General features: G+C 49.0%; 1 protein-coding gene across 1 annotated transcript; it reads right to left on the minus strand.

Moving 5' to 3' along the window:
* Nucleotides 1-4,583: 4,583 nt before the first annotated feature.
* LOC119405597 (probable ATP-dependent RNA helicase DDX5) lies at nt 4,584-6,026 on the minus strand. The gene has a single exon (XM_037672430.1). The coding sequence runs from the start codon at nt 6,024-6,026 to the stop codon at nt 4,584-4,586; it is 1,443 nt and encodes a 480-aa protein (XP_037528358.1).
* Between the last annotated feature and the right edge of the window lie 9,162 nt (nt 6,027-15,188).

Consider the following 15,188-nt stretch of genomic DNA (forward strand, 5'->3'; position numbering starts at 1 on the left):
TCTGACAAACCACACTCAGACGACATCCTGCGAAATTCGGAAGGCTCCCACTGGAACAAAAAATTCCCCCCCCCCGAAATATTCTAGCAATTCGCTGTTTTCAATGCAAGATATCAGCACGATTTTTTTTCAAGAACATTTGAGATGGTCCCAAACGGCTGGGACGTTTGGCATGGAATGGCCCAGGGGTGAAATTATTTGCGTGCCATGTTTTAGACGTGTTTTAGTTTACCTTGCACGTATTTGCACAGTGCGTGCGTCTTCACCCTCGCTGTCACGTGACTAAATATTTGCAATATTTTTGTGCTTTGCAGGATGCAGCCGTTGCCCACAACGAGCAGAATGCTGTGTGCCCTGGCGCGTACAACGACTGCCATCTGTCGCTTCCGTTGGAGCAGCATCACAGAAAGGACTGTACGAGATATGACAACGTGGCTGGACCTGTATTGGGCATTTTGTGGTGAATTCAATGAAAGAAAGCAGAAAATTCATATGTATAGAAAAAATAAAACGTTTCATTGTCTCACTTTTGTCTTTCGTTGTCGCATTGAATGCGAAAGCAGTGACACACGCATGACTAAATATTATTTTGCGTGCTCTTTTCCGCGGCATTTGTTGCTCACCGTGGAAAGAAACACACGAAAAAAGTATTAAGTTTTGCGGAGAGTAACTGTAGAAAATCATCCCTGGGATAAAAAGTTCATCCCAATGGAGCGTTTGAGAGGACCGACCGTTGGTCCGGCGAGGTGCAACTGCGAGGACTAACGGTTGCCCGGTAAGGTGTAAATGTGAGGACCAAATGTTAGTCCATTAAGGTGATCTGTGGGGACTAACAGTTGCCCGGTATGGTGTAAATGTGAGGACTAAATGTTAGTCCATTAAGGTGATCTGTGGGGACTAACAGTTGCCCGGTATGGTGTAAATGTGAGGACTAAATGTTAGTCCATTGTGGGGTCTAACTGTTAGACCCGGTGCCGTTAGTCCTTAAAGGGATTAATGGTTGTGGCAGCCCCATTAGTCCCCAAAAGGACGAACCACACACCCTTTTAACACCCTTTTGCCTTAGAGTGTACCCTCTCCACACACCTCCTCTCCACTCACCCTCTCACCTTCCCATCTCCACTTTCCCTCTCCCCTCTCCCATACCCCTCACCCCTCCCCCTTTCCACTCTTCCTCTGAAACGCGGGCTAGACATGCCGAAATTCTCTCCTGCGCAACGCCGCGATGAGCTCGAGCGCGTGCGCGTCCCCTACCCTTCTCTCTCCTCTCCTACGCTGCCCCCCTCTCGCCCGCCTGTCGACCGCGTTCCCCGCTCGCCCTGTGAGAATTAACGGCCAGGCTAGATGGAAGATACGACGCGCGTAGCGTCCCTCTTCGCGTTCCACGACGCGAGGTCGGTAGCATGCCCAACGAACGCCAACGGAACGCGATCGTGCAAGTGCTCCGGCTTCGCATCGCCTCATGGTCCCCTTTAGTGGGAGATGGTGTAATTTTTTTCGTTGAAGAATTTGTTGTTGTTGTTGTTGTTGTTGAAACGGTATGCTCATTTTGTCGCTTTACGTCCATCGCAGTCACCGATGACCTGTTCCATTGATCTGCGTGCGCGAAGCAGCCTTTGATAATTTGTTTAATTGACATTTGAGGGCGCTAAAAGCGCCGCGCGTTTGACGACAGTCACGTGGTATTTTTTGAAAATTGGCGCGCTTTAAAGAAAGGCCGCCAAAAAATTAAGCATGGGAGTTATCTTAACATAGATTGAAAAAGTTCGATGTTCCTGAACGAGCGCTACAACTTTTGTATTGAAAATTTTTCTCTAGAGTTACTATTTGAAAAGTTCATTAAGCAATCTTTGTTAATTGCCTAAGCTTGGTGGATTGAAAAAAATATTCTGACGTGCTCTATATGGCTCAGAACAATACTGCACTAATTGTATTCGCAATGCCCATAGACTGTCGCGCCGCCAAGCGGAATTCAGGAGCGTCCTCTCGAGGAGGGTTAAAAGACAACAAAATGGCAGCACTACACATTCGCTCCCTTGTTCGGCTGTGCTAGCCTCAGTGTTAACGCGTTGGCAAGAAAGGAACACTACGACTTTGCATGTTCCCTGCATCAGTGAACAAACCGGGCCCTCCGTGACACGAGAAATCTGATTCGTTCTTGCGAGACGCGAAGTTTTCGTAAAAATACGTGGCAACTCGCGCTTTCAATGCTAGCCCAGAGCGTACACATACTATCAGCTTCGCGAGGCTTTCTGTAGCCACGTAGGTTAGTTAAATGTTATCGTCTAACATATTCAGTTGAAGCTCACCCTGTTTTACTTGCATATAGCATTGGTCAGTGTTTCTTGTAGTGCATGAGTCCCATAACACTGTACGCGGGAGGTCGCGCGGGCTCACGATATGCTCTTGTATAACTGAGCGATCTCAAGTTGGCGATACATTAAAACAGGGCCTCTATCCTTTGTCAGCAAAGCGCTGTTACGAATCGTGCGAGCGACGTTTCAATCATTCGAGGACGCGTCTGCTCGACGCCTTTCGTGGAGCGAACGCTTTCCACGCCGTCCTTCGCCAGTGTGTTGGGTTTCATAGCCAGCGCTGCGCCGCTTGTTTTTGTACGTTTGTTGATAGGTGACTGCAAGCGATTTGCTTGTAGACCGGTCTGAGAGCAAAATGGTCTCCGCGCCCAGCCGTCTCTCTAATTGTAAACGTGGTGACGCGGAGTGGTCGAAGTCGTTCGGCGGAGGAAATTCTTCAGATTGCTTTCAGCAGGGATGTTGAAAGAAACCATCTTGACGACGAGGATTTTTCACTGGACGTAGAAGACTGTGAAAGCACCGAGAGTGACAGCGACGGTGAACGATCAGCTGCTAACTCACGAGGAGCGAGTTGCATTTCACGTCCCCTCGTGCGTTAATGTTCTTTCACGCACGTAAGTCACTTTGATTGTATTTAATGTATAATATTCTTGAGCGAGATCCAAATAAAAGCGTAGTTCCTCTTGTGCATTGCATGTATCACAATTATTGTAGATATGATGGAGCGCCGGATGCCGCCAAGACGCCGAGCTCGACCAGCGAAGCGAAATGGTTAGAGCGATGGAACGTGCAGTCACGGGCACAATCCACGCCGCTCTGCTAACTTCTTCGACGTTGCGAAAAGCATACGTGTGCATTCTTTTCGATATTCATGTTTCGATTGTACTGATAGAACCTGCAACATGCGAGTGAAGTGAATTGCACACGGCTAGTGTCTCAGCATGGCTGTTAGGGGCGTAGCCAGAAATTTTTTTTTTTTTTGGGGGGGGGGGGGGGGTTCAACCATACTTTATGTATGTTCGTGCGTGTGTTTGTATGTGTGCATGCCTATATACGAAAGCAAAACTGAAAAATTTCGGGGGGGGGGGGGGTGTTTGAAGCCCCACCCCCCCTTGGCTACGCCCCTGATGGCTGTGACACAAGCGCTGCTGAATGGGATGTTAAATGCTTGTGTTCCGTTGAAGACGTAACTCCGCGTTCCCGACTGCGCAAGTAATGACCACGGCGTATTATGTTTGCAAACCACCACCACGTTAAACGTGTGGTCCCGTGCAGCAGCGATGGCGCTACTCGCTGGCGGCCTACTACTGCTGCAAATCCGTCAGGCAGACTCGGTACGTACTATCTCGGAGTGCCGTTCAGCTCATACGTCAATTCTAGTTCATGCAGTTTTATGTAGCACGCACAGGATTTCGCAAAGCATCGTTATGCACGCTGACGGAGCTGAAATATAACCTTTCACACCGCAGCAAATAATTAGGTGGCGAGTACTTAGCACTTTCCATGGTTTGGGAAAGTATTTTAGTCTCATATCCATTTCAGCGCAGCTCATGTCTTATCCGGTGAAAATGGCACGGGCCGTACGTTCGCACGACCTATCTGTTCCTATGCTAGCAAACGGGTTGACCCTCCTCCTGGCGCCATCTTGAAAAGCACGGCGCGCCGCCTATAGTTCGTGGGCATTGCGAATACGCGTAGCAATATGCTTAAGTTTTTAATACTTGGTGCTTCTTAGCTGAAACACACCTGTATTTGTGCGCACGAATACGTGTGCAAAATCAACATGCCATATTGTGAGTACGTTGTCTTATCAAGTGCGGCAAGAATTCCGGTAAGTAAATTAGCATGTTCTTCTTAAAACAGGTGACACTACATATTCTTGCATAAAAACAGCTGGAATAAACATGAAATGTCGCCCCGGGAATGCTTCAATTACTTTTATTGAAAGGTTTTAATGTATTCGGATGCTTCATAAATTTTGGCAACGCCAACTGGTACATGTCCAGTCCGATTTGTAAACATAATATTTTCGTTCATGTCCAATCTGATAATTTGGGATAATGAACTACACAACTGCAATGAATAGGTTGTCGTCATATTGTATATGGTAATATGGGATCCACATTGGAATAAACTGTGCACTGATAAGCACGCTGCATCAATGGATAAAAGGCAGGAAATTTTTAGCGCGTTCGATCGTACGTGGAGCTGTTTCTAGGGACCGCCGTCACAACGAGCACACCTATTTGACCGCCGGTACAAGTTCCGTTACCGTATAGAACTGAGATTTTTCACCATTCCATAGAGTTCGGGAGTGACTGGTTGCTTTGCTTCCTCTAATATTTCTATCAGCGTCTTGGCCTGCCGATGTTGGTTAGGAAGAACGAACGTGTGCACGACACCTGGCTCGTCGGCGTGCTGCACGTGTCTCGACCGGTGCGCGTATACTTTCGAGCAGTCGGGGCAGTTGTAATTCACCACCAACCGCACTTTCCCGAAGTACAGGTCCTGCACAACGACGTCGGTTGTCACGAGCACCGTCTCTGCGCCGCTCCTAAACATGGACAAGACCCAGTCACGCTCCTTTTTGTCTTTCTTGCCGTGAAGTCCGATGGCGGACCAGCCACGTTGTCGCAGTTTAAAAGCAATCTCCTCGACCTTCCACCTCCTGTCAGTAAACACCACGGCTCTGTCTGTCTTCTTCTTGAGGACGTCGTCGAAGAGTTCGGCCAATTTCGCTTCCTTGTCTTTCTCCTGGCACACGTCGACGGTCATTTCCACGCTGTTCTCAACAGGCAGTGGCGTCGTGCCAAACTTTATTTCGACGTAGTCGTCGAGCAGATCCTCGACGAGTGTCTTTAACTCCTTCTGCCAGGACGTGAGCCACATTATCGTTTGGTGGTCCGGCCGGCAAAGCTCGGCAATCTTGAGGACGTGGGGCTCGTAGCCCATCATCAACATGCGGTCCACTTCGTCGAGGACGAGGTACGTGCACCGGTGGAGGTTCACCTTGCCTTCATCGAGGAACTCGATGAGGCGTCCAGGAGTGGCCACGAAGATGTGGCAGCCACCACTGAGTTCGGCGTACTGGCCTCTTCTGCGGGCGCCGCTCACGGCGCACACACTGCGCACTCCGGCATGCTCACCTAGCTCGGAGGCCACGCTGTGAATCTGCTTGGCCAGCTCGCGCGTCGGAGCCACGACGACGGCGATGGGTCCTTCGTGCCTCTGCAGGGGCGGCTGCCGGCTGACGTGCATGACTGCCGCAAGAACGTAGGCAAGCGCCTTGTGCGATCCCGTCTCCGCGATGCCGAGAATGTTCCTGCATGAGAGTGCGATTGGCCAGCAGTGGGCCTCGATGCACGTTGGTGACGTGTAGTCGCGCCGGGCCGCGATTCGCGCCTTGAGGACGGAGTCCGGAAAGTTGGACTCTTCCAAGGCGAGAATAGGTTTCGGCACGTCGCGCCCTTTTACCGATACACCGTTGGACTTTCTGTAGGCTTCCACTTCGGCCATCGACCGGCTTGCCGTGGCCGGGTGTTCCTCGTAGAGGTTCTTCTCGAACGGCTGCAGCTGTACGTTCTTCCAGTTAGGCTTGCGAAGGAACCACCCGACCTTGCTGTTCCGAAACATGTCGGACCCATGCAACTTACCCATGGGAAATTGATTACGGAGGAATTCACCCTGGATTCGTTTCTGTTGCTGCACCATGTTGCTGTTCGCTTCGGTAGGACGTTCTCCACACTGTTCCGTGGGAAAAAAGCGATCGCTGCGGACGTCGGCGGTGTCGGGGTTCGGCGGCCTATATGGGAACTCTGTTGGTGATGATGAATATATTGTAGAGTATGGCACATGCCCACTGGGAGGCCGTGTTAGAAAAATTGAGAAACGCAAGCAGTAATGCATTATACGTACATACATTAAGACTTCGAAAATAAAGGGGTGTTCAAATGAAAATGTACAAAAGGAGCCTGTTGGTATAAATGACTACTTTTTACAAAGCATACACCTTATGCCTAATCACAACGATCCCATTGAGGAACTAGTCGAATAATTCCTTGTTCCAAGAATTCCTGTGGCCGTCACGAGACCCAGTCCTGCACAGCGTCATTGAGTTCGTCGTCCGAGTTGAAACGCTTCCCTTTGAGATATTTTTTCAATGGACCAAATACATGGGAATCACAGGCGATGAATGACGGCCGGTTTAACGCCTTCCGCTATCAGAAATCGGATAACCCTGCGCTGCTCATCAATCGTCGAATTTTGCAATGTGAACGCTACACTGTCCTCACACACACTGGTGCGTGAATTGGATGGCGCTCTTTGTAAGAGCCTCTGCCCGCTCCTGCCCATGCGGACGCCCCCGCATGCTCTGATCCACGGCTGATACTCCAATGGCATCCCTTGATGTCTCTGCCTACGTTCTCCCATAGCGGCATAGGCATCCATGATAATTGTCATGTTTTTGCGACGTGTCGTGCCTTTTCATTTGAACACCCCTTGTATAAATACTAGAAAGGTAAGTGTGATCGAAGGTTTAGGCACGGACAAAAGTAGGCGCGTGATTAAATGAAAGAAAGAAGAAAATGTTTGAAATCAACATAACAGTGATGATGATGTTTATTCTCTTCGTGATGGCACACATGCCCATTTGCGAGTGAGTGCCGTCAGGCAGATGATTGTCAACATCGTCATCATTACCAGAATTTTCTCCTTTCTTTTTTGTTATAGTGTACTAGAACAGGGGAGTGCTCGGAACGAGCTTCGAAAAGTGAAGCCCAAACAGGTCAATCCGCTTGTGGCGCTGCGATCGGTAGTCTGCAATGTGTCGTCGTTTAAGGGTTGAGTGCGGCTCCACCTAATTGGTGCAGGGGTAGAATGCCCGTTTCTTACTCAAAAGGCCCGGGTTCGAATCGCAGCTGTAGATGGTGGGTTTTTATTCTTAGTGTCACCTTTTGTGGCTGTATTGGCTTTCCTTCGTTTCTTAAAACTTCATTTCTTAAAAGTTCGTTTCTTAAAACGGCAGGTACCGCTAGGCCCCCAGCTGACAACGTTCATGCTGCCGCTCATGAGCATCGGGTCATACGTCAAGCGAAGGCGGCGTCACTGTTCTGCTCATTGCAAACGAATGCATATCTGGACGTCTTACGCTAGAAAAAAAATTATAATATAAATTGTGCTGTATTTAAACGCTAATATACAGACAATTAACAGCGTACACCAGTCAAAGGTCACGTGATAGGTACAAGTGCACGTTCGCTTTAGTGCCGCGAGAGGTAATTTTGAGTGAATAAATAAAATATACGTAAAATATAATATATTATATGCATAAAAAGTAATTTTGAGTCAATAAAAAAATATAAATCCGCGCCTATTGAGGAAGGCAGGGTTCGTTTTAGACCATACAATACGGAATTCTTCTATTTATGGGCTTATCTGAATTCATGTTCTGAGCGGTTGTCGGTCCCTTTGAGCTTTTCGTTACGCCCTGTTGAGTCAACAAGAAACTCTCATCATCAGCGGCCGGCTCGCGCTCTGGCTCTTCTTCGTCCTCTTCTTCATGGTCTTATTCAGTCTTCACGCTTAGTCAAGTCAATTATGCCAAGCAAAGGTAAGATCGCTAATGATGCCATGTCACGATACGATCAAGCTAATTAAGACCATGCAAATTAAGCCCATAGTTATTACTACATCGCTTATTGAGGACATGCTAATTAGGGCATTGCTAATTAATATTTTGTTAAATAAACGTGTGAATTAAGGACAATCTAATTAGAGTCGTGTTAAATAATGTTTCTTTATGACCTCACTAGTTAATACCTTGCTAATGATATCATGCTAAGTAACACTACGATAATTAAGCCTTTTCTATTAGCAAGGTCTTCATTAACGTGACCTTAATTTGAAAAGTCTTAGCATTATCTTAATTAGGCTTTCTTAAATAACATGGTCCTCATTAGCAATGGCTTCAACATTATGAAAACGAAGATAGCCAGAGCTAGAGCGCGCTGGTCGCTTACGATAGTTTCTTGTGAACTCCGTACGGCATAACGAAAAAAAAATCGCAGCATATCCACGTGGTGAATGATGATGAATGGGGCGAAGCGAACTCGCGCTGCAGCACGGCGATGGCATTGGCGCGAGCGTGGTCCTTCTTGATGGAAGATATTGTGACTAGATTGTTTGAGAACCACAATCTGTTGCACACACCGCAACTATGGCCGAAACTGTTATCAAGGAAGTCCCGCTGGAAGCGCGCGTCGGCGCCTTCGGGCAGAGCCCGCCTGACGCGTTTTGCAGCCACTTCACGTGCTCGCACAGCCTCGGGCACTGCCTGCCGGTACGCGCGCTTCTCGCCGCTTCACGGTCCTTCACATTTTGAAGATCCGATTCGCGCCGCAGCCTTGCAGCTTCGGCCTCGCGGGCTCGAACGGCGGGGTCTTCGCGCCGCAGCCGTGCAGCTTGTCGAGCAGCTTCGGCCTCGTGGGCTCGAACGGCGGGGTCTTCTCGCCGCAGCCGTGCAGCTTGTCGAGCAGCTTCGGCCTCGCGGGCTCTCACCTCAGGATTCTGTCTGCGAGTGCGCGCTGCCGCCGCCTTCTGTGCCCTCTGTTCCGCAGCCTTGTCTTCCATCTGGCGACTCCGAGCTAAAGAGAAAGCGTGCCAAGAGGGAGCCTCATGGCGCGTTACTTCTGAAATGTTGTCTTCGGGTGACGTTGAAAACACGAGACGTAGTAAAGAAGAAAGAACGCCACACAGGCGAACACGCACGAGAGTGTCACTCGTCAACGTCGTCTTCTTCTTCTACTGCATACCAGAACGCGCGCAGTAAAGAAGAAGGAATGCCACACAGGCGAACACGCACGAGAGTCTCACTCGTCAACGTCGTCTTCTTCTTCTACTGCATACCAGAACGCGCGCTTCTCACGAGCTAGAGGTGGCTACTGCAACGCTACAAACAAACGGAGGATGGACAGGCCCACGGCATAAGGAGCTTCGCCCCTAAAACTTAACTGCACCGCCGTAAAAACGCTTATAGGCACGTAGCATAACCAGCGTGCGTAATCACATCCCATCCATCTCAAATGCGACCACTTGATTTTTTCGTTATAGCTCGATGGCAGCCTTCAGAAAAAAAAAGGATGACGATAAGGGTGCTCAAAACTTTAAATTCTCACAAAATTAACTTGTAAGTAATATTTTTTATACCAAATAGGAAATTATTCTCATTACTAGTTTTAGGGGCGAAGCTCCTTATAGCGGCACCCGTTCGTCCCTCGTAGCGTAGTATGTAACCAGTCTTACGCTTTGACCTGCAATGTGGTGCCGGTGGGAGATTTTTCCTGTGCGTTGTTGAACAATAAAAAATTCGCAGCGTTAGCTAAAAGCCGACTTCTTCTGTCTCTCATTCCCATTAGCAGCCATTCTTTACCTCCAAGGTAGTGCCTGGTGAGATTTCTCCTGTGCGTGATTAAACAATAAAAATTTTGTTCAAAACGCCGTTGATTGATGAAATAAACCAACAAAAGACGCCAGATGTTTTGTAAAAGGAAAACGAAAGAACGCCAGATGTTTCGTAAAAGCAAAACGAAAAGACGCCAGCTGCTTAACAAAAGACGCCAGATGTTTTCTAAGCAATGGTTTTCTAAACAATGAAAATTCACAGCGTACATGTAAAATTAAAGTGAGCTGCAAGTCGTCATAACTCATCGAACCTTTAGTATAAATGCGCCCGATCTCACGTCGGTGATGATGTACTGGGCAGAATTCACGGAAGATTCACGGTTTACCGATGAACCTCCGCAGCTTCGCCCACTCATCATCATTCACTCCGTGGATATGCTGTGATTTTTTAAAATAATTTTTTCTAAGCTACCCGATTCTTGGCCAATCCCCCTGAGTGGGTGTGAGCCAGCAGTACAGGATCTACATCTACATCTACATCTAGTGGCGGTGGTGTCCAGTTCGTGGAAAAGCCTAGCACACGGGAGCTGCTCAGGGCTGCTCTCGTTAATTCTGCCGTTCATATTCTCGTTCATTCTTCCGCTGCGTTTCGTTGTACGGCGCTTATCAATTCGGCAGGTGAAGCTCGCGCGTTCTGGTTTAAAAAAATGGGTGGCTGTAGATGTCTGGAGGCTTTATCACCATGTGTCTTGGGGTTTGAGAACAGGCTTAAGTAGAAAACACTCGGGGGGGGGGGGGGGCGGGGGTGGACATGGAACTCCTGATAATAGTCTATCTTGTTTAAATTGACGCGCGCAGTCACAGCATAGCAGTAGCACAGGGAAGGCATAGGCTAACTGAGCGGTCTCCCAAAGGCCGTTGTAAACTCTCTTAGCACGTCTACTGCAACTAGATTTGCGACATACACACTCCGAAATAAATCATCACATTTTGCGTGTAGCGAAGGAACCACTACGCTCTTCTAAGGCAATATGCCCACCCATGTACCTGTACACTTTGTTGTTGCACTGCTGGATGATGGCGATGACGATGAAGAATTGTGACCTAAAAAGCGTCATACATTACGCTTCCATAGGTTCTTTTTCCGCTAAGCATGGGTATTTCATTTAAAGCGGGGTTAACGAACCTTCTAGAGGAGGAGGAAGGAAATGAATGAAAGGCGTTAACCAGACGCGCGTCCAGTTCGCTAGCCTACACTGGGGGAAAGGGATGAAGGAATTAAAAGGAAGAAAGAAGAGGGAAGATGGCACTGTCAGGGTACATATGCGCTTGTTCATTGAATGCCTACAAGCGTTCGCTCAAACCAGTCGATTTTAAAAACAGTAGCAATGCTCGCGTCGCTTTGCTGGCCTGTGATGCGTAGGGCCACGATCCGAGGATCTTCTAGAAGGTCAGTCGGCAACTAAATATGACGAGAAAGGGAAGCATTCTTGAATAGGCACGAAATTACTACCGCGAAAGAAAGACAAAAAAATGATGCCTGGCTTTAACTGACTTAACGTCTTAAAGGCCAATGTACAGCGGAGCTGACGGGCCAACTTCACATAACGTTGCGATGGCTGATGACGTCATCACTAACGTGGCACCACCTGCGCTCGCGGCGCGGCTCCACATTGGCTTCTTCCACGCCTGGCTCCGCCCTGCCACCTGCGCCGTTGTTCCTCCTCTCCTCTCTCCCTTTCCTCATCACCACTTGACTACCTGCATGTCTCCAACATCGCACTCCCCTCCCTTCTCCACTCGCCGCCACTATACCCTACCTCCTCATTTACCTCCTTCTCACCCTCACTTTCCTACCCCCTCGCTATACTACACCACACTTGGCGATGCTATGCTCTACCGTGTCCCCCTCCTCACCCTCACATCACTCCTCTCCATCTTCCCTTCCCCACCCTTTGCTATATAACACTAAAGGTGGCTATGCTTTGCTTCCACTTCGCTTTGCTCAGCTGCGCCGAGTTTTCGGCGGTTTCCCGGCACGGTTGGAGCTCAAGCTTAGAGCGCTCCGCTGTTAAAAGCAGGACACGCGCTTTGTTCTGAGCTAGTATTCTCGCGACAACTCCAGAATCTCAAGAGGGTAGCTCTTTGGGCAAGTTGGTGGTTCGTGATCACAGCTTACAGAGGAGACAAAAGAAACACAAAGGGTAGAATGAAAACGACAGACACTGTTTTGTCTATCGTTATCATTCTACTTAGTCTGGCCGTGCCCGCCATGGTAATAATAATATGTGGGGTTTAACGTCCCAAAACCACGATATGATTATGAGAAACGCCGTAGTGGAGAACTCCGGAAATTTCGACCACCTGGGGTTCTTTAACGTGCACCTAAATCTAAGTACACGGGCCTCAAACATTTTCGCCTCCATCTAAAATGCAGGCGCCGCGGCCGGGATTCGATCCCGCGACCTTCAGGTCAGCAGTCGAGCGCCATGGCCACTAAGCCACCGTGGCGGGGTGTGCCCGCCATGGTGGTCTGCTCGGTTATGGTGCTCGAATGCTGACCAGAAGGCCTCGGGATCGAAACCCGGCCGCATTTCGATTGAGGCGAAATGCTATGTACTTCGATTTAGCAGCACGTGAAAGAACACCAGGTGGTCGAAATTTCCGGGAGCCCTCCGGTACGGCGTCCCTCGTAATTATATCGTGGTTTGTTTTGGGACGTGAAACCCCATCTATTATTAAAATTTGTTCGTTTTATTTGAGCGCTGTAAGCCACGATCATTCTAAAGTATGTATCGCAGACAACTCGTCCAACTTTTCGTCGCCTTAAAAGTAATCGCTTCCCACGGCTGCATAATTGTCTTACAAAAAACGCGCACAAGACTCCTCGTCAAAGCGTGGCGTGCCGGCTATCGCGTCTTGAGGGATTTGTGTGTCGCAGAGGGCGATGGGGGCTCACTGCCGAGCTCGAACATTTTACGAAAGCGTGTCGACGAATTTGCCGCAGTCGCGATAAGCGATTAGGCGAACGCGATAGTGATAACACTGGCAGCATCAAGGCCGAACGACGAGGTGCGCACAGCTGCTTTGATTGGTCGCCCCATGGGAACGCTGCGCATGCGCGTTTCACGTCGAGAAACGTCAGAACTTGGCGAGACTGCCCCGGGGACGCCATGGCGGGAAGTAGGGTGAGCAGAAATTGTGCTTTTTACTACGGATATCTGAAAAAAAAAATGCTTTTAAGTGACTAACCCGTGAAAGGTAACATTCTTTAACGCAGCGCGAAATACGGAGTGCAGAATAAAAAAAAAAAAGCGCACGCACGTTTGCTGTGGAATACCGCCGACATAGACAGTGTTGATCGCGTTTACGACAGCATCGCGGCGCACAGAATTGTCTTGCCGTGTTATTCTGATGTTTATAGTTTTCCAGCGCCCGCGTGAAGTTGTTACTGTACTAAGTGAGTAATGTAGTTGCGGTGCCGCGATGCAAGAGCGATTTTAATCGGTGTCTCGGGGGACCATATCCGCGATGCTTTGTTCGCTGTAGCGCAGTCTATTCGTTTTAGGAATAGCCGCTCGGTGCCTTGGAAGTGGCGAATATATTTGTAGCGATTCAGTGAGGCAGATCCTTTCTGTGCTTCCGTAGTCGACACGCCGCGCCGACAGGTTAAGAACGTGCGCGCCGCTATGAGTGCCGGCTTTTCATTGATTGCTCGACGAAAGACGACGAAAAGGAGAGAGAGAGAGAGAGTGGGATCTACGGAGGGCGAAGGTACGCACGCTTTTCACTTTTTCTTCGCGGTCGTATGAAATCTTGCTATTTTTTTTAACGAAAGTACTCCTGCTCATGTTTTTCCATCGTGTTAGAAAGAGAACGCATCTTTTAAGACAGCATCAGTTAGCGGCGAACGTTGTTAGATAAGAGAACGGAATCTTAATTCACCTTTACCGTTACACTGTCGCGTTTTGTTAATAAAACCTAACCGGCATTATAGCTTAACAGGTAAGGCGTCGCGCTGCGATGTCCTAGGACGTGAGTCCGACTCCCGACTACGGTGGACGCATTTCGGCGGCGGCGAAATGCAACGACGCCCGTGCCCTTACATTTAGGTGCGCGTTTAAGAGCCCCAAGTTGTCAAACTTATTCCGGAGTGGTTCGGTTACGGCGTGCCTCATAGTCATATCATTGTTTTGGCACGTAAAATACCAGCGCGTATTAATTGAATATTATGGCTCTCAACGAGCGTCACATGATGCTTGCCCAATTTTGCCCTTTTCGGCGCCCATTGAAAAGTGTGCCGCTGACGCGACCGCGAAGAAAAAGTGAAAAGCGTGCGTACCTTCGCTCTCCGTAGATCCCGCTCTCTCTCTTCTTTTCGTCGTCTTTCGATGAGCAATGAAAAACCGGCCCTCATAGCGGCGCGCACGTTTTTAACCTGTCGGCGCGGCAAGCTTCCTTCGTGGCGCGTTGCGGCCTTGGCATTGAAATTTCCCCCAATTTTCTCGTATCCTTCGTAACTGAACGATAGCGGCTCGGCGGGTGCAATAATACATGGGTGTCTGAAAAAAAAAAGAAAACATAAGCGCAACTTGCGCTAAGCCACGGAAGGCTGGAAACATGTGACGGGCACCTGGCTATAGTGCTGGCTTGGCTAGGCTTTTACCCTCTCACCTGTCACTTTTCCACCCCTTGCTATATTATACATATATGGCTATACCCGATCTCTCCTATATCGCGTATGTTCCACAGAAATTGGGAAAATACCACCACTCACCAAACTGGTCCACCAAACCTTAAGGGAAAACACGTGCGGCAATCGCCCGATTAGAGGCCGCAAGTTTCAGCTTTTCTTGCTAACCATCTGTAACGAGTGCTTGGACATCAATTGAGCGCGTACAGGTTCATGATGATGATAATTTTCTATCTACGACACACGGCAAACCTCGGCCGCAACAGCTCTGCTGCAAAACGTAGACGACAGAATTTTAGACGGTAATAGGGCCTCTAAATTTCACAGCCGAGTGCAAACATTTTTTGAGACCACGACAGCGCGTGTGATACTGCACTGGTGGGGCTTTCAAATGCAGCACGGTTATGTTAAATATTCGAGGCGGTGCAGCGGTTACGGTGCCCGACGGCTGACACGCAAAGTCTCGGGTTCGATCCGCATCTCGATGGAGGCGGAATGCTCGAGGGCGCTGTTCTTTGCGATGTCCCAGCACATTAATGACCACCAGACGGTCGTAATTTCCGGAGCCTTCCACTAACGGTGTGCCTCGTAATCGTATCGCAGTTTCGGCACGCAAAACCGCAGACATTATTATCGCTAAGTTCGAGGTTTCCGTATAGCGCTGGTTTTTCATTTTCCCGCTTGCCAGTCTGCTAGTTCGCTCGATTCACCCGCGCATGCATCCGAACGCACGAAGGGGCACAATGTGTCACTCTGTGCAGTCACTGCGGAAGAGCCGA

The sequence above is a fragment of the Rhipicephalus sanguineus genome, chromosome 9, assembly GCF_013339695.2.
Source record: "Rhipicephalus sanguineus isolate Rsan-2018 chromosome 9, BIME_Rsan_1.4, whole genome shotgun sequence".
Classification (NCBI taxonomy): Eukaryota; Metazoa; Arthropoda; class Arachnida; order Ixodida; family Ixodidae; genus Rhipicephalus; species Rhipicephalus sanguineus.

What these genes read in the sequence shown, in the direction of transcription:
- LOC119405597 (XM_037672430.1), bottom strand. Translation starts at nt 6,026, where the DNA reads ATGGTGCAGCAACAGAAACGAATCCAGGGTGAATTCCTCCGTAATCAA.